This window comes from Abramis brama (assembly GCF_963993115.1).
Source record: "Abramis brama genome assembly, chromosome: 14".
In the NCBI taxonomy this organism is placed as follows: domain Eukaryota; kingdom Metazoa; phylum Chordata; class Actinopteri; order Cypriniformes; family Leuciscidae; genus Abramis; species Abramis brama.
The window spans coordinates 28812652-28833175 of record NC_139976.1 but is presented as its reverse complement, the minus strand read 5'-3'; the positions used below and the strand labels follow the sequence as shown (position 1 = coordinate 28833175).

The following is a 20524-nucleotide window of genomic DNA, read 5'->3' as shown; positions in this document are numbered from 1 at the left end:
TCATATCATAACCTTGACGGTTAAGTCTATTCTAATAACAGAGAAGGAGCTGGAAGAAATGTCAATCCACAATCTGACTTGTGAATGCAGCCTGGAATCATAATCACTCCAAGTTCAATCGTTTGGCCTGAGGAGAACACCTCTACACTCTGTCACCTGATGGAGTTTGAGTTTTTCCCTCTGTTCTCTAACTGAACTAAATGATTTCTATTACTATAAAAAAAAAAAAAATCAAAATGACATTGGAGGTGGAGGTGGTGCCGCGATGGGCAAGTGATGTAACCGGTGTTGTGGCTGAACACAGCTTAACACCGGTAACATGACTATCGCAGCATGCCTAATCAAGAATCATTTTTGAAATGATTTACAAAATAAGGTTGTGAAGTGCCTAAAGATTCTCCTACGCAATTCATGTTTCATGCTTACTTCAAGATTAATGGCCGGAGATTGCGGTTTTGTATATTTGGTTGATGGTAGATGTTCCAACTTCATGGAACCCAAGTACTGCCTTTCCATTTGTGATTGGTGGTTGCTGTATCATGTTAATGGTAATTTACATAGTACGCTACTGCTTAACTTTGTTGCATCGTGGATGGTTGCTGTCAGTCACATCGCCTCAACGCACTAACTCTGCTGCCCTATCCAAAACAGTGTCAGTATAATTGCCCCATTGCTGACAATTTCACACATTACACATTCTTCAAATTAGATGTTAAAGCCATTTATAAGTCTGTTACATAAATCCTTTTCAACTAAGATTTGATCAGAATTTGGGTTTTGTAGAGTTATATAGTTTGATTACAATGACTGATTTAAATTGTCATAATTTGAAAACAGCCTAATTTGTCATTTTCGGCTCTTAATAATCTAATGAAAAGAATGTTCATGTGGTGATATAACTGAAATTTTGTAACTCCTGTTGTGTAATAGATGCTTTACAGTCTCTCTGCTTCTTTTGTCATGAGGCGCAATGAGGGTTTTTTATGTTGGCGACCTTTTTTCAAAGCTGCCCATTAGCGTTTTGTCCTGTCTCCTAACTCATAGTACATAGACATAATTGTAGGTATAGGTATAATGATGAATACAGTAATGTAAGAATGGTAAACTGTGAGTGTTGTCTGGCAGACCATTGCACAGATGTTATGACTGCAAAGGTGTGATTATTGCTTTAAAGATGTCTAGCTGTGTGTCTCCTGGCCTGTGTTTGACTAGTCATGGGATCAGAGAAAATTGATGGACTCAGATGGTCTTCAGAGCTAAAAGGTGCACTAGTTTTTAAGCACAAAGAAAACTACTTTTGACATCTGTTTAAAAAGTCATACACTTGCATAAGATCCAGTCACTTTAATGTTCTAGAAAGAGTAGTTTTATTCTACATAACGAAAATGGTCATCTGTGATATTTGCCCACTGGTATCCTGAAAAGTTTTTTTTCTTCATTCGATATTTTTGTTATCTTGCTTTGGCAACAAGCCTCCACAAAGTGTTTGGGGTTGGCAGATGTAAAGGGGTTTTCTCTTAAAGGGTTAGTTCACCCAAAAATGAAAATTCTGTCAGTAATTACTCACCCCCATGTTGTTCCAACCCCGTAAGACTTTCGTTCATCTTCGTAAAAGATGCTCGTGTTTGTAGTTTTGTTATTGACAGTTATTGTGACAACAACGGTATAGTTAAGCCCTGGTAAGTAAACAAATGTTTTCTGTAAACTGTAGACTGGTTTAATAGTTAGGTGAAGTTCGATATCTGGCATTAATTGTGACCTGTGTCATGCTACTTAGCAGATAGCAGTATCTATCTGAACCATAGACTGTAAAAAAAAAATAGATCTGAACAGATGTCGTCTATTTTTTTTTTTTAACGGATGAGATCCTGCAGGAATCCTGAAAAACTTGACTCCACAACTGGTGTGATTTTCACAGTCCACGACGCAACAAGTAGGCATTTTTTCTTGACGAGAAATTCTCTGGTTAACACACAATTCAATGGGATGGAATGAACTTTCTGACCCCGACATGCGCACTGCGAACTTAGAATTTTCCTGTGACGTCGACCGTGAAGGGGTCTATAGTAAATTACAAGTTATTTTGTGTATCTGTTCAGAATGCTGGGAGAATCGTGATCTCAACAATTTTTTGGTTCTCAACTTATCCAGAATCATGCAGCTCTACTTCAGACTAACATTTGATATCAGTTGTTTTGGTTTCACTAAGTTCTATAGGGGCCGTTTACACCTGGCCACTTCATGCGTTTTCTCAGATCGGATAGCTTTCCGATCGTGAAAAAAACAGGTGTAAATGCCCTCCGAAACGCATTCGAGACGGATTTAAATCCGATCGCTCAAACCACTTCAGGAGGTGGTCTGGGCCACATTCCAGATGAAACTGGACAAGTGTAAATGCATCTGGTTGTTGAAACCACATATGTAAATTGTACTCCTCCCAAAAATGCTAAAAAAATAAGTGTGAGAGCGTGTTATAGGCTAATATGTAATGTTATAGCCAGATATGACGACGCTACTGGAACACGCACCACCGCAGATGAGAAGCTGAGCATATATTCATTAAGCCAACGAGCAAACTATCGCAAATCAATGTGAAAGTAAGTCGCAGATGCTTAACACACAATCATCATCATTAAAAGTAGAGAAACGAAATTATCTTACCAGGGCTGTTGCCGCTCTCTCTTATTGCGGTCTTTGATTTTGAAATTTTAGCTGATGATCAATAAAATGCAGCTCATATCTGTTGCTTTCGGTGACGTGCACTCCGTTAAATCTGCATATAGCTCGGGAATTGAAGATCGGATTTAAATCCGTTTCGCAAAAACACATTTATGTGACCAGGTGTAAATGGAACCGTTTTGATAAATCAGATAGCTATCCGATCTGAGAAAACGTATGAAGTGGCCAGGTGTAAACAGCCCCATAGATGATGATATATTAGGGAGTGGGAAAGTCAATTAGTGCTCCTCTGCCACCACTACTTATAGTGGTAATTTCACGTCTTTTTTTAAAATAAGTTTTTGTTTGCTACAAAGTGTTAGTTTTACAAATCACATTAAAAATAACAGTAAAATTGGATATTTAGAGCTTTGAAGTGCTGGGAAAAGTGTGAAGCTCTTAAAAGCCCTTAAAAAGTACTTGAATTTTACTCTCAAAAGGTTGTACGAATCCTGAGCTCAAACGAATAGCGTGGCTTTGTTCCACTTTCATTTCATTCATGTTTCTCATATGCAACAGGAATGGCAACTCTTTAATCATTTTGCCAAAGTGGTGGTGGCACCAGTGTGACCTTTAACAAAATTGAGTCGCAGGAAAAACCCTGTAAATGGATACATTTTCCACTCAGTGTAATCTTTCCAACCTGGCAACCATGTGCACATGCTTTCTCTGCACTTCAAAAAAAACAAAAAAAAAACATGATCTGAGAACTGAAAACATGTATGCTGAAGTTTAGCGATCTCCATTGCAATTTTACACTCAAATAAAAAGTGTAATACAGCCAGTCTATGTTCCTTCTAGGGATGCACCGATCCGATAGGCCTACTCAGTATCGGTATCGGCTCCAATACTGCCATTCTTTGTCGGATCGGGTATCGGTTAGACGAGGCCAGACAGTAAATGAAATTTAAAACTGTTAAAAGAAAAGGCTGAATAAACTATTGCATAGATGCTGTATACTCTACGCATCAATATGTCTTTCCTTTGTACTTTGAACATTTCAATGCGGACTCGACGCGCTGCGACTCCATGTTGCTTCAAGCGCATCATTCTGCACTTGGGATGTGCATAAGTGCTTTGTGCTGCACTATATTGGAGCATTTCATAATACTTTTGCGCAATGAAACATTATTTATAGCCTTTCTTGTTCTGTCCTATCTATCATATGTTGCTGCCTCATTAAACAGTTGTGCTATACATTTAAAAAATGTCTTAATTTTATAGTATATATAGCCTAAAATTATTTTTATCTTGTTTTTCATGAATGTATTTTACAACAATACAAAGAGCAATGTGTAATGTTTTACCAGATTTAGTACTACACTTATTGTCTCTTATTTGTTCCCCACTAAATTTTTTTTTTTCACTTAATGTTCAGATTTTATAAAATTATTGTGCACTCGTGAGTTTTCTAGAGTAAATTTTACTGCTGAATTATCCACTAATCTAGTTTATAATTGCAGTTTTGTCATAGATTGATTATATATATATTTTTTTTTTATTTGTTGTTTTTCTTTATAATGAAGTTGTCTGTATTAAGTAGATTGTGTTCATCACGCAGAGTTATAGAAATTCTACTTGATTTAAAGCAACACTAAGTAACTTTTGCTCTCGGGCTCCCCCTACAGTTGGGAAACAGTATTGTCTTCTACTACTGTCGTAAAATCTGTCATGGTTACATGGTTAACACGTGCATTTGTTGACAAGCCGTTACCCAAACTCTGCAGAAGGAGTTCTCACGTCTTGGGCAGACAGCCTGCGTTGCATGTGAAATGTCTTCAACCCAGATACAGTGGCATATATTTCAGCATGTCATATGAATATAATTTCATGGGTTTTATTTTTTTCAAGCGCCAAAAGATCGCGTAACTCACGTTTACAAGCCAGCGTCATTATAGTAGCCTATTGGCTACTGTTTTACAGAATTCTAATTCAATTCAATGTTTGTGTGGTAGGTAATAGCCATATATCGTCAACATTATAATATCAAGCTACCATAGATGAATCTGCAAAGTTGAAAAATCAATTTGCATTATAGCCTGAGGCAAGACACTTTCACCAGAAAAATAAATAAACAAACATGACTATCAGCCTGCAGTCATTAGGCTAGTTAGCCTACTTCTGACTTTTTTTTTTGTCCGTTGATGCTTTGGCCATGGGGCTGTTTACACCTGGCCACTTCATGCGTTTTCTCAGATCGGATAGCTATCTGATATATCAAAACGATTCCATTTACACCTGGTCACATAAATGTGTTTTTGCGAAACGGATTTAAATCCGATCTTCAATTCCCGTGATATATATGCATGTTTATTGGAGTGCACGTCACTGAAAGCAACAGATACGAGCGGCATTTTATTGATCATCAGCTAAATTTTCAAAATCAGAGACCGCAATAAGAGAGAGCAGCAACAGCCCTGGTAAGATCATTTCATTTATTTACTTTTAATGATGATGATTGTGTGTTAAGCGTCTGCGACTTACTTTCACTTTGATTTGCGATAGTTTGCACGTTGGCTTGATGAATACATAACTTACTCAGCTGCTCATCTGCGGTGATTCCAGTAGCGTCGTCATATCTGGCTATCACATTACATATAGCCTATAACGCGTGTATTTATTTATTTTTTTAGCATTTTTGGGAGGAGTACAATTTACATATGTGGTTTCAACAACCAGATGCATTTTTACACTTGTCCAGTTTCATCTGGAATGCGTCTCAGACCTCCTCCTGAAGTGGTTTTGAGCGATCGGTTTCAAATCCGTCTTGAATGCGTTTCGGAGGACATTTACACCTGGTCTTTTCACGATCGGATAGCTATCCGAATTGAGAAAACGCATGAAGTGGCCAGGTGTAAACACCCCCAAAAACATACGCATGAAAGCCGGAAAAACAAACGCTGGTTGGCCTCTCGCGTCCAAATTTGACGAAGTGGTGGGGGAAGTGACATATGCCGTAAAGCAGTCGAATTTTGTAGTTCTTTTTGTGCTCGGGTAACTACCCGAACCCCGAAGTTACATAGTGCCAGTAAAAGCGATACAGACCCCGTCAGGCTATGGCAGACGTGTCATTCAACCTATTGTAAGTCCATGTACCATCACAAGGGTTTTGGAAATATATTATGAAGGTCGAAAAGTTACATAGTGTTGCTTTAAATAAAAAAAACTGCGCTGGTATCGGTTGTTACTCAGAATTTTTGGGATCGGATCGGTTCTGAAAAATGGTATCGGTGCATCCCTAGTTCCTTCATGAGGCCGCTTGTGCTGTTTGCTGTTTTAGTTGCAATTCTAATTGTCAGCATTTGTGGTAACTGAATTAATGCTCTTATGCCAAAATATGGGTGAAATGTAAAGAAATTTCTCAAATGAGAACAATCACGATTAATTGCGATTTATAATTTGAGCAAAATAGTCATTAGGCCTAAAAAAAAAATTGTTTGGTTCCGGTTTCCGACCGACCCTGTCAATTTATGTGCGACCCAAATTTATTTTATGAGCTTGGGGAAGAAATAATACAAATTAAATACACAAATAAAAAACTTTGAGGCGAACTATAATTTAAGTTTTTGTACAGCACCGTTTTTGTATAGCACTCTTGCGATGCAAGACAGAGTCCTGCACGGGTCCGATTTTGTAAATCCGCACCCGCCCGTACCCGCAGTGCTTAAAACCGCATCCGACCCGTTATCCCGACAGTAGCACTAATTGAAATCCGCACCCGACCCGACCCGCCTCAAATAGAACCGACACCTGACCCGCACCCGAAATAAAATCAGTTTAGCCAATCACATTATAGACACACTTACAAAAATGTTTATTGCCAGGTCATACAGAAGTTATTAGGCTACACGACAATTAAAGGGGCATTCCACCCATAGGAACATTGTTTTTTATTGAAAGTGGGTCATATATGTAGTCAATGTAAAATAAATTTTGAATTTGGTGCCTTTGTGACCGAGGAAAGACAAAAAATAACTTCAGGACGCATTTGTATAAAAGACAACAACTCCCACAATGCACCACATTGCACAGCTCCGCAAGCCACTCCCACTAATCCAGAACAGCGCATATCTGTCTATAAGAGAAATCACTCTTCCGTCTACAAGGCTAGCTACCACCAGAGCTTGAAATTCATTTCACACAAAATGTCTAGTTAGTTGGCAAACTCATTAGTGCATTACTCCTCGTTTGTATTTCTTTCGAAAAGGTGAATTATTGCATGGTACCGGGATGTTCAGTCAGAACATATGCGGCGCCAAACTAGGATAGTTCACAACACAAACGTCCGTGTCCTCGTCTGATTCAGAGATTTCGTCCAGGAGAAATTGTCATTGTTGGAATTCTTTGCCGCAGACGGACTCTATCTCTGTGTTCGTAATTGCATAGTGAGATCACCGGCGCCACCAGTCCGCCCTAACTCGAGCCAGTCCGGGCTCCTCGTCCGCGACAGGCAGATCTTCTGCCTCGGCTGCTCTTCTCTATAATGCGGCTTGTAAAGGTAGCCACAAACACCTGATTCAAGCATCAGACTTCCGAAATCCTCTTCTTCTATATCATATTGAGTACTCTCTTCCGCTATTGTCATAACTTTACATCTGTCTCCACAGCGCCTGTTAGCTTAGCTTCAAACAAGATGCAGGATATTGCTTTCAGTTTCAGAGAGTAAAGTCCCACCCACTGATCTGTAATAGGTCTGTAGCGTGAGTGGGTCCCGCCCCCTGGGAAAGATGAGGAACGAGTGTCTGTAGTCTCAACAGAAATCCCCCCCTCTTACACTTCCTCCGACAATGACGCAAAATGACGATTTTTGCGTCATTGTGGGAGGAAGTGTAAGAGGTAAATAACGGATTTCTCCCGTCTCAGGGGAAAATGAGAGAGTGTTGCACGACCATTCAATAGTATGACTGGGTTTCTAACAATGCAAAGCTTAGTGCAAATGGGTGGAGTGTCCCTTTAACACAAGGACAACTTCAGCCGAAGCTGTCAAAAGGACTGAAGAACATGGCAAACGTTACCACAAAACTGAGTAACCTTAACATTTTACCAATCGAACAGACGCGGCTACAACACTGTATCTGCCACGCAATTTCGTCTAGCCTACATAAATTTTTGGTTCAAACACGCCCTGCACACCACACATACTTAACAGTGTTAAATGTGAAAATACTGTTCGATAGAACTGCTTTGTTACCACAGTAATCTGCGTGCTTCCTCAGCGATGAAGTTCCACATTTGCGGCTATCCAACACGAAAACAACATGTGCCTTTCACAATATTTTCTTCAGATAACTCCAAATTTCTCCCACACACTGGACTTGATTTTTGATGACGTATTGTCGACAACTTTACAATCTCCACTAGCTATTCTTTTCTTCAACTCCTCAGCATCCATCTCGACGACTGCAAGCAGATCGCGCGCGCGGTTATGATGAATTTTTAAAAATGTAAGTAGCCTAGGTAACGTGGGCGTGGCGCGTGGGCACAAATAAACTGATGTGGATTTTAAAGGGTTAGTTCACCCAAAAATGAAAATTCTGTCAGTAATTACTCACCCTCATGATGTTCCAACCGCGTAAGACCTTCGTTCATCTTCGGAACACAAATTAAGATATTTTTGATTAAATCTGAGAGTTGTCTCACTCCTCCATAGGCTGCTATGTGACCGAAACTTGCTGGCCCAGAAAAGTTATTAAAGAGATCGTTAATATAGTCCAAGTGACTCCAGTGGCTCAATCTTAAGTATATCAAGCGACGAGAATACTTTTTGTGCGCAAAAACAAACAAAAATAACGACTTTATTCCACTTTTCATTTCCTTCTCTCTGGGCCTCGTAGTGTTTTTGCGCTGCGCGTCTGTGTTGCACGTCATCACGCATCACACACATGACCGGCGTCGGCCAATAGTGAGCCTACGTGGTGACGTGTAACACAGACGCGCTGCGCAAAAACACTACGCGAACCAACTAGAGGTCCAGAGAGAAGGAAATGAATAGTGGAATAAAGTTGTTATTTTTGTTTGTTTTTGCGCACAAAAAGTATTCTCGTCGCTTGATATACTTAAGATTGAGCCACTGGAGTCACTTGGACTATATTAACGATCTCTTTAATAACTTTTCTGGGCCAGCAAGTTTCGGTCACATAGCAGCCTACGGAGGAGTGAGACAGGGCTCAGTTTTCATCAAAAATATCTTAATTTGTGTTCCGAAGATGAACGAAGGTCTTACGCGGTTGGAACAACATGAGGGTGAGTAATTACTGACAGAATTTTCATTTTTGGGTGAACTAACCCTTTAAATTATTTTATCAACTTGAAATACAGGCATATTTTTTTGGATGTGTTCCTAAAAATATGCATATATTTTTACGTTTGCATGTGATTGTTTTAAACCCGTGTTTCCCCCGTTTGTATTGAGGTTACAATTAAAGGTATAGATGAAACATTGCTTGATGTCTGGTTTTTTGGAGTAGAAAAAAGTACACACATTTAAAATCAGCGTGTGTGTGTGTAACATGCTGGGACACACAAGGTGGTATAGGTACATGTACATGTAAAATAGGTAGGCTATGTTATGAAAAAATAGAGTATCCATCGCTACTGTAAAGTAAAATTAAAAATATTATAATAATTTCCTACCTCTCTCTTGCTGCCACTGAAAAAAAAAAAAAAAAAAAAAAACCCTACCGACCCATGACCTCAACTGACAACCAACAGGAACCAAACTTTTTTTTTTTTAGGCCCTATTAACCATTATCGTGCATCTTTAATATAGTCATTTTTGTGAGAGAAACAAACAACTAATGTAGCACAGCTTTAGAAGTTAGGCTTATATCTAACAGTTGCAACAGTATATTCCTTAAGTTAATGGTCTGATCAAGTACTTAGTTGAAGTCAGAGTTCTGTTACGTCTGACTGATGTTTTTACTGCTGATTTTGTTTTTCTGTAGGGAAGACCCCGAGTTGGTCCACTGAGAGCATTGACAGCCACAGCTATTCATGGTACAAAAACCCTTCTGAAAGCGATACGAGACCTTATGCTCAGTCCACCACGTTAAAGTCTGAAAAAACAGAGGACAAGGATTCTTATGATGCCTGGAGTGCTGTGGTCGGACTGGGGGCACGCTCCACATCCCTCTTTACCGGACATAAAAACCCTCCATCTACCTTGTGGGCATCCAGTAGTTACAGTCGCAGCAACATTCAGGGCACATCCTCCACTGAGACTCGGTTAGAAGAGTTTGCCCAAGGGGAGTTTAATGTTCCTGTTGAGCCATCTGAAAGCGAGGACCACTCTCAGTCTGTTCTCAGGGCGTCCAACTGCAGAACGTATTGCAGACCCAGTAAAGGCAAACAGCCTGGTGGAGCTGATGGGAGTGGAAGTGCTTCCAGTCATAGCTCCACGGAAACGTTGCAGAACAGCGGGGCCGAAAATGCTGGGAAAACGACGAGTAGAGGTCGGACGAGAGACTACACAGTGCTGCACCCGTCTTGTGTTTCCATGTTTAACGTCACCTTCCAGGACTCCATGGACCGAAGTATGGAGGAGTACATGGCCAGCGCCCCAGCGGCTGGTCCAGGAGATGCAGGAAGACTGAAGAAGAAAACCGAGATAGAAATCAAACCTCTCAGGTAATAGTTTAATGTAAGAACATTACTGTAATTACGTGAAATTCTTAGTATTTGTTTTGAGCTGTACTTCATACTATTTTTGGACAATGTTCTTAATTTGTAGTGTCTGTCTTTTTATTTTTTTTATTTGAGCCTCTTTTTGAAGTGATACAAGCTGAACTCACACTTGTCACCCATTTACTATTAATCCACAGCTCCAACCTAAACCACTTACACTTAATGTCCCACTGTAGTCAATAATTGTATCCCTTAAAACTCATCTTTGATAATCAAAATGAAATTCCTGTGAAAATAATTTCTTCATGCTTTAAAATAGCTTGAATGAAACTCTACACCCTTGCTTCATTTAGTATATGCCGAGTCATGCATATGCAAATTAGTCCCCGCCTCTGTGGGAGTTTCATATCAACAGAAGAATATAGCAGTATAACCTGGCTTCTCTTGAGACCCCCCTGCTTTGCCGCATATAGTTAATGATATGCTAAAGCCAGACCAGCCCAGAATTAATCATACCCCTGGTAAATATGATCAAAAATGGCTGTAAAAAATAAATCTGCATCGTTTATCCTTTTGATCTTCCATTCAAAAAATTGCCAAAATCCTAACCTTTCATTTAAGTAAAAGAATTGAAAGTGGGGGGGAAATCACATTATAAAATAAATGTTTTTCTCCAAAACACGTTGGCCACAATTATTCATACCCTTTTATTAAATACCTTTTTGCAATCTCCTTTTGCCAAGATAACTGCTCTGAGTCTTCTTCTATAATGCCTGATGAGTTTGGAGAACACCTGACAAGAGATCAGAGACCATTCCTCCATACAGAATCTATCCATATCCTTCAGATTCCCAGATCCATGTTGGCTCACTCATTTTCTATATGGTTCAGGTCAGGGAACTGGGACGGTTATGGCAGAAGCTTCATTTTGTGCTCCCTAAAGGCCCTTTCACACCGGATGCGTAACGAAAAAGCGAATAGTTCGTGTGCGAATAGTTCGCGTCAAAACCCATCACATGAGCCGCGTAACCACGGTCTCTGTCTCTATCTTTGACGATTAGCTTTCTATCCCAAATGTAGTTTAGCCTGCTAGCCTACACAGCACAGGACTATACAACGACTAAAACTATCACACAACATACTCACAGTCATAACCAAGTTGATCATTGTCCTTGTAGTATGCGATTGGCTGAAGCCTTTTCTGTCGCCGCAAAAGTAAAAAAAAAATCGACATCGAAACGGAAAAAATAAGTCGTTTTTTCGCCGCAGCACATTCGCGTTCGATGTGGAAGCACTCATTACACAAACAGCTGATCAAAAAATAAAACCAGCGCGCGAATTATTCGTGCGTCAAAATCGCGTCCAGTGTGAAAGGGCCAACACATTTTTGTGTTGATTTTGATGTTTGTTTTGGATCGTTGCCCTAAGTCAAACCCATCTAGTGTGTTTGCTGCCAAAAAGCTCTTTTTTTTAGTTTCATCTGACAACTGAAGCCTGTGCCGTTTGAAGTTCCAGTCATGTCTGACAACTGAATATGCTGGAGTTTGTTCTTGGATGAGCGAGGAGCATTTTTCTTGAAACCCTCCCAAACAACATGTGGGGATGTAGGGGTTGTTTGATTTTTTTTTTTTTTTTTTTTAATAGGCTTTCTGACCCCAAGATTTAACTAATCTCTGCAATTCTCCATCTTTGATCCTTGAAGAGTCTTTGGCCACTCAAACCATCCTCCTCACCGTGCATTAAGACAATATAGACACACGTCCTCTTCCTGGCAGAATCGTAACATCTTTAGTTGATTGGAACTTCTTAATTATTGCCCTGAAGGTCAAAATGGGGATTTTCAATTCTTTAGCTATTTTCTTACATCCACTCTATTTTGTGATGCTCAACAATCTTTTGATGCACATCAGAACTATTTTCTTTGGTTTTACACATTGTTATGGATGATTAAGGGAATTTGGCCTTTGTGTTTCCTCATATTTAAACTCCTGTGAAACAAGAAGTCATGGCTGGACAATTTCATGTTCCTAGTCACCCTGGTGTGCTAAAAAAGGTAAATATTAATGGGAATTAGGGTTGTGCCGATAGACGATAGTATCGTGTATCGACGATAGTCAGAGAAATCGCCGATGGCAGATGCCTTTGATGATATCAATACGATAATTTGCTTGTTTTCCCATTAATGTATTAAATCATTATTATTATTATGAAGCTAGTATTATTAAATTAATTAGGAACTACATTTAATATGCCTAAATTCATAACGACATCACCGACACGCACGTATGAGGACTCCTCAAAGAAAATTGTTTTAAAACAGACTAAAAAACTACATCCCACAACAAAATTTAATTGCAAGGTGATCCATTCACAAATTGTCAAGAGTGCTTGTTTTAACAGACACATATACAGAGCCAAGATGAAGACGGCATCGTTGTTCGTCAGTATTTTGTTTCCAGCACATTAACAATACATTTAATGACACTAATAACACTAAAAACAATACAATTACAAAATATTAATGATAATAATATCAATAAAATTATATTATGCCTAGGCCTAATAAAAGTCTTAAGTTCACGAACGTAGCACAACATCTGTGAAAATCAAAAGCAACTTCAAACACTTGTTTAACAAAGAAATATTCTTAAATTTTTTTCACTGTCATTAATGTAAGTCCACAAGAGAGATATTAAGCCAGTAAATTAAGATAGTCGCTATACCGTTATATCCACCGTCGTCTCTGAGAGAACGCGCCGTTAATGCAGCGAAAGCTCAGTCCGTTTCTGCTTTCACTTTCAGGGAATGAGCGCGTTTACATGCACATTATTAACTCGATTATGCTGAATAAACTGACAATGCATGTGGTCATGTAAACGCATTAACCCGTTTTCCTTTATCAGAGTCAAGTCACAAGTTTAAGTCTAACCGATTGACTTTTAGATTTTTGCCTCTGATTTCTCCCGGCATTTAAAACACATTAACCCGCGTTATTTGGGCTTATTGAAGTGCGGTGCGCATATGTGAAGTGCATCCAGACAGAGAGAGCACTGGTAGGAGGACATATATCGCAGACTCCGACTCTTTCTTGACCCAAGAAATTATTAAAACGTGTTATCTCGTGCAGAAGTAGGCTACAGTCAAAATGCTGCATCTGTAACGGCATGAGAGGATAATGTGTCCGTAAATTTCCCGCTGACATGTTGAAATACTCCGAGTCAGATACAAGAATGATTAAGATCTTTTTTTACCTCACTATACCGGGAAATAACCTGATTTAGCCTATTAATAAACACTAAAATATTCTCATATATTAAACGAAGTTATAAAACAAGCAAATTGATGAGTAAATAAGCAAGTTAATAATCAAATAAGTAAGCCCCGCCCCCTCACGATAATATCGTGTATCGCCGATCTCACAGGCTGATGATAGGACGATATGAAAATGGAGCATATCGCCCAACACTAATGGAAATATACTTCAGAGATATTTTATTCATAAAAAATTCTAGGGGTATGAATAATTGTGGCCAACGTGTTTTGGAGAAAAACATTTATTTTATAATGTGATTTCCCCCCCATTTCAATTCTTTTACTTCAATGAAAGGTTAGATTTTTGCCAATTTTTTGAGTGAAAGATCAAAAGGATAAACGATGCAGATTTATTTTTTACAGCCATTTTTGATCATATTTACCAGGGGTATGATTAATTCTGGGCACGACTGTATCTGTGACGTAGGTAACGAGGGCGATTTCAAGTCTTTGTTAAACTGCAGTTTCAAGGAGAAAATATCAGCAATGGTGTTAACTGATGAATTTGCACATGGTTTGTCTTAAAGTATATTAAAAATACCACATAGACCTATATTCCGCACCAAACTCAAACGCTTCTAACTGGATCTTACAGCGCTGTTTACCCATCAGCGAGTGAATGCATTTGCTCTAAGCTCACGCTGTGCTCTCTTTTGGGCTGAGCTGATAAATGGTTTCTTTGGAGTGGTTCAAACAAGTAGCAGGGATTCATTCTGCTTTTGGCTGAATACCATTCTGCTGTTTGCCATTTAATGTTTCTCATACGCAACAGAAAGGCAGCGCTTAGTTGGTCAAAATGGTAGTGGCAACAAAAGGGGTTGCAAAATGCAACCATTTAGTCACAGTCTAGAACCCTGCCCTAAGCAAATAAGAAAGAAAAAATAACTTTGCCGTGTGAATGTTGGTGCCTTAAAATAAAATAGAAATGACTATTAACTCCATCCAATTCCAGACATTAAAAAATATTTATGTGATGTCATCTAGTTTTGGTGGCTCTGATCACTTTTTTGAAAGATAAAAAAAAAAAAAAAAATCAGGTACTTTAATTGTGACAGCCCTATGTAACAAATAAAATCAAATAATTTGAGAATACTAGCATGAGGATTGCAAAGCTTTGGATTCACCAGACCTAATTTGGAGATATCAACTTCAAGTATGTACATAGAAAAAACCCTGAAAGATTCCATATAATTCTGTTAAATTCATAATTCATTTGGTTGCTCTCACTTGGCCTCATTCTTTCATGATTGATTTGAAGTCTACATGTTTGAGATTCTGACTGTTTGTCTGGGTTTTTAGTCGTTCCAAACCCACACAGAGCAAGATGAAGAGCAGTAAGCTGGAGCTCTTTGGGTTTGATGATGCTGATGCTGTTGTTGAGGATGACGACTCTGCTTCAGGAAGCTCTAACTACAGGATCAAATACTTTGGCTTTGATGAACTCAGTGAGAGTGACAGCGAGGAAGACGAGGGATCCTCTGAAAGAAGGAGAGCCAAGAGGAAGGCTGCGGCAGCTGTAGCAGTGCCACTGATGTCTATAGAGACAGATGTTGACAGTCCTCAGCCCATGGAGATGCAGGACTCTCAGAGCAGTCACACTGCAGATGACAGTCACTGCCTTAAAGACGGTCAGTATTTACACGCAACACTCTTTCTGGGGATCTAACTTTGGGCTCTGTTTACATCGCAGTACCTGCATGAGTGCATAGCAAATCTGCAGACACTCCCCAATCTCACAATGTCATCAAGAACAGATCTAGATTCTATTTCATTGCAAAATTAAGTACTTTTGCATACAGAAAATGAAGCCTGTTTTTTTTAGGGCTATTGTTTTTTTTTTTTCTTGCATTGTGACATTATTTACTGACAGTTAAGCGCATACAAAAATGCATACATTTTAACTAATTTATACATCAACATATGATAATAAATCGTTGTAAAACATCAAAATCAATATAAAAATCATAATGGTCCAAAATTAGGCGTTATTTTATGAGATGTATATGTATACATCATATATTTATATCATATATCATATCTATGATTCAGACATCGACATTTACACAGGTTTGTGTTGCTTTTTGTTTTTTCATTGTTATTTTGCTCTTTTATTGTGCCTTTGTTTACAGTATCTCACAAAAGTGAGTACACCCCACACATTTCAGCAAACATTTTAGTATATCTTCTCAAGGGACAATACTATAGAAATTAAACTTAGATATATTTTAGAGTAGTCATTGTGCTGCTTGTATAGCAGTATTTACTGTCCTCTGAAAATAACTCAACGTACAGCCATTATTGTCAAAATAGCTGGCAACAAAAGTGAGTACACCCTAAGTGAACATGTCAGAACTGTGGCCAAAGTGTCTATTTTGTGTGAGCACCATTGTTATCTAGCATTGCCTTAACCCTTAAAGACCTAGAACATTTTTGGGGCGCCTGACTCACCTGTACTTTTTCTTTGTTTTTCTAACCCATTCTAGCAGCAAGCATCAAGTGCCATATATAATTTTAAACAGGAGAGCCTAAAGTTTCCATCTAGCTCATTTAAAGTCACAGTTTTACATTTCTTTTGTCAGAGAATTTATGAAATTAACAGAATTTTAAGAAAAACAGCAGCAAAAAATGTGGTGTTTTCAGTGTGAACTCAAACAGTTTTGTTTTTTTCCTTTAGAAAGTTAGACTTGGTTGTTTTAGACTTCCAGATGAAATTGTCTACATGTAACAATCCCTCAGCAAGTTATAGCCATTTATTATAATATTATTCTAGGTGTTTTTGAGTAAAAACAGGTGTATTACATTTACTGACAATGTAGATGTGTCCAAATAAGTTCAGGAAGTAAAGTAAATAGAAAAGTTCTTATATTACAACAGAACACTGAAGCAAACATTTTTCTTCAGAAAATTATATTATAATTTGAACATGAACAACAAATGCAAACAATATAACAAGGCAAGGCAAGGCAAATTTATTTGTATAGCGCATTTCATACATAGCAGCAATGCAATGCGCTTCAAGTAGTGAACAAGTAGTGACAACTGTGCAATATAAATACTAACAATACAATATAGCCTACAGAGTGTAAATGAACAAATGGTTCACAAATAATCTTCACAAACTAAATACAAAAAGAAATAAACAGTGCAAATGAAGAAATTGTTCATTGAGGGTAATATACTGAGTGCTAATGAACAAATAGTGCAAATAATCTTCACAAACTAAATACAAATAAATAAATAAACAGTGCAAATGATTCAAACAATTTTCTGAATCGGAAGGTGCTCGTCTAACGACTCGTTTAAAAAAATCAATTCTAACACATCCTCCGATTTGTACTGCTGTTTTTTTGACATACTCATGCTCTTTCGTGTTTTGCACTCTTTCGTGTTTTGCGCTCTTTCGTGTTTTGCGCTCTTTCGTGTTTTGCGCTATGGTCAAAAACTCTGTATCCGTTAGTTTTCATGCGTAGTTTACAATGCATTGCGTTTGTTAAAATGCATAAAGAAACGAGATTGGTTGTTAAAAACACCAATCACTGTGTTTATTGGTTGAGTTGATGACCGTTTGGACGAATCTGGGCATGGGGGTGGGACTAAGCAGCAACAATCGTTCCTGTTTGGCTCAGAGAAAGAAACCACATGTGTTTCCTTGACGAATCACTGCTGCAGATTTTGATGACGCAATCACCAGCACTACGGAGCCACTGAATGACCAATAGTGATAAAGCATACAGATTGGATTAGCGACTCAAAAGTTATTAAACATTTTAGAATGATAGTTATTTTATGCCGCGGGCGGCTGTATCGGTCTTTAAGGGTTAAACCACCTGGCCATGGAATTCACCAGAGCTGCACAGGTTGTTGCTGGGATCGTCTTCCACTCCTCCATAATGACATCATGGAGCTGCTGGATGTTAGACACATGGCGCCTCCCCACCTTCCGCTTGAGGATCACCACAGGTGCTCAATAGGGTTCAGGTCTGGAGACATACTTGGCCACTCCATCACCTTCAGCTTCCTCAGCAAGGCAGTTGTCATCTTGGCAGTGTGTTTGGAGTCATTATCATGCAGTTCACCACAGTTTCTGAAGGCAGGGCATCATGCTCTGCTTCAGAATGTCACAGTACATGTTGGAATCCATGTTTTCCTCAATGAAGCACAGCTCCCCAGTACCAGCAGCACTCATGCAGCCCCAGACCATGATGCTACCACCACCACTACTTGACTGTAGGCAAGACACAATTTTCTTGGTACTCCTCACCAGGGCGTCGCCACACATTCTGGACACCATCTGAGCCAAAAAAGTTTATCTTAGTTTCATCAGACCACAGGACATGGTTCCAGTAATTCATGCTCTTGGACAGGTTGCTTTTAGCAAACTGTTTGCGGGCTTTCTTGTGAACCAGCTTCAGAAGAGGCTTCCTTCTGGGACGACGGCCATGCAAACCGACTTGTTGCAGTGTGCGGTGTATGGTCTGAGCACCAACAAGCTGACCTTCCACTTCTGCAACCTCTAAAGCAATGCTGGCAGCACTCATGCATCTGTTTTTTGAAGCCAGGTCTGCACCTGATGCACAGCACGAGGATCAACGAGGATCAAAGAAGCATCAATTTCTTTGATTGACCCTTACGAGGCATGTTCCAAGTGGAACCCGTCTTGGAAAACCTCTGTATGACCCTGGCCTGCACTGTAACTCAGTTTCAGGGTGTTACCAATCTTCTTATAGCCTAGGCCATCTTTGTGGAGAGATGTTCTCCTCAACCACCACCACTTAGGGTGTACTCACTTTTGTTGCCAGCTATTTTGACAATAATGGCTGTATGTTGAGTTATTTTCAGAGGACAGTAAATATTTACACATTGACACATTTACACATTGACTACTCTAAAATATATCTAAGTTTCATTTCTTTAGTATTGTCCCTTGATAAGATATACTAAAATGTTCGGTAAAATGTGAGGGGTGTACTCACTTTTGTGAGATACTGTATTTAGCAAGTACATGGCTGATGTTTGCTTGTGGTTTTACAGATCCTCTGGAGTTCCCAGAGGTCCCCTTCCCATCTGAAACAGTGAGGAAACCTCAGGTCAAAGCTCAGGAGAAGGCCAAGGAGGGCAGCAGGAAGATTTTCAGTGGACCCAAGAAGGTGAGTTTCATAGCATAATCTTTTCCATCATTCAGCTGATGGTTTGTTGATGCCAGTATGTGTTTTGGAGCGTGGTGTACTCTGTAATTTCATTTCGAATCAGAAGGATGTTTTGCCCATTTCACCAAAGTAAAGGCCATCTATGTAAAGAAATGAAGGCGTTTGATTTGTTGTTTTCTGGTTTGTGTACATTAACGGAAGTGTAGGGAATGCAGAGGGTGGAACGGTCATGGATTTTGAATTTTATCTGTAATGACACTGACAGTAATGTAGTTATGTTGCTCACCCACCGCTGACTGCTCAGCCATTATTATGACTGCTCCTGCAGTCTTCTCTGGGGTTATGATTAATTAAGTCGTGATTGATCTTTAAACAGAAAAATGCTTAGAGCAATGTTTTGATAGCGTCTCAGTGTTTACACTTTCTGGGGGTATTAGCCAAATGACTTGCTTAAAGATAAATTTACATACTAATGGCATTTCCATCATCTATATCTGTAAACATTTTGATGCGCTAAACCTTTTTTTGCAAAAAATCCTTGGATGGAAACCTGGCTAGTGTCTTTTTAATGAACTGTATGGACCAATCTCCTTCAGGTTTTCTGTCCTTCTCAGAAGTCATCAATAGCCCAACTGCTACAATGACTGGTACTTTGTTTTTATTAGGGCTGGACATTGTCACAAGTTTCAAAATTAACAACAGATTTGTATATAATGCAGTTTTTATAATTAGTGGTTGACCGATATATCGCCAAGGCCGATATATATCGGCCGATATTTGGCATTTTTAAAATATCGGCCGATAAGTTTTTCTGATTGGTCGATGTGTTGGAAGCGGGACTTTTATTTTGACTGTGCTCTGGACTTTTATTTCGATGGGCGGTGCTGAGAACACCAGCGCCTGAGAAGAGAATGGCAGTGCTTGATCACATATCGTTTTCACTGTGTGCTGTATGTAAAATTAGCATTACCTTGTCTTTATTTGAAAAAATATGATTACCAGTGCGCACGAAATTATCAGATTACGGAGTGCCCTGTTACAGTACTTACTTCCTTTTTATTCACATTCATATATTTTTAAACAAATACTTTATTTGTGCAAAATACTGTAATAGGATTGCAGATTCAAGAAGTTGCCATCTAAAGTAAAAGCATGTTTATTTTAAAGATTTGTTTTCTAATGTATTTATAATTTATTAAATATTGATTAAAATAAATAAAGTATAATATAAAGATATCGGCTTTATATCGGCCACCCTGCTCTCTAAGATATTGGCATATTCCCATATTCTCTCTTCCCATGGGCCTCGCCCACTTGCCCCAGGTGTTTAAACCTCCCCATAATATTATAATATGAAAGGCTCCAATTTAGAGTGATTCCCGTGCGCAGAATGATGCACTTGAAGCAATGCAAAGTCACAGCGTGCAGCGCTTCGCAATGAAAACTTCAAAGCACAAATCGAAGAGATATTTGATGCTTAGTGTATTATATCTATGCAACAGTTTATTTAAATTTCAGTTACAGTGCACATGAAGAACAATTCATAGTGCTCTCTACTCCAGTGCTGTAATCTAACAGACACCCGGGAGAAAGGAATATGATTTAGAAAGCTCAAACTCCAGCAAGAGAAAGTCATTTTATGCAAACCATAGACCTTTATCTACAAATAAAGTATACTAATGGGAACATTGATCTTGGATAGAGTGTCATCGTGTTACTGTCGT

At 38.9% G+C, this 20524-nt stretch overlaps 1 protein-coding gene across 2 annotated transcripts in view; it reads left to right on the top strand.

Annotated features, from left to right (window-relative positions):
* Positions 1 to 20524, top strand: part of waplb (WAPL cohesin release factor b) — a 75784-nt gene that overhangs the window by 12781 nt on the left and 42479 nt on the right. For both annotated transcript variants that reach the window (XM_084135168.1, XM_084135169.1), the window contains exons 3-5: positions 9663 to 10344; positions 14953 to 15281; positions 18685 to 18800. In XM_084135168.1, the coding sequence (XP_083991294.1) occupies positions 9663 to 10344; positions 14953 to 15281; positions 18685 to 18800 (1127 nt within the window). The remainder of the gene's footprint in view (positions 1 to 9662; positions 10345 to 14952; positions 15282 to 18684; positions 18801 to 20524) is intronic.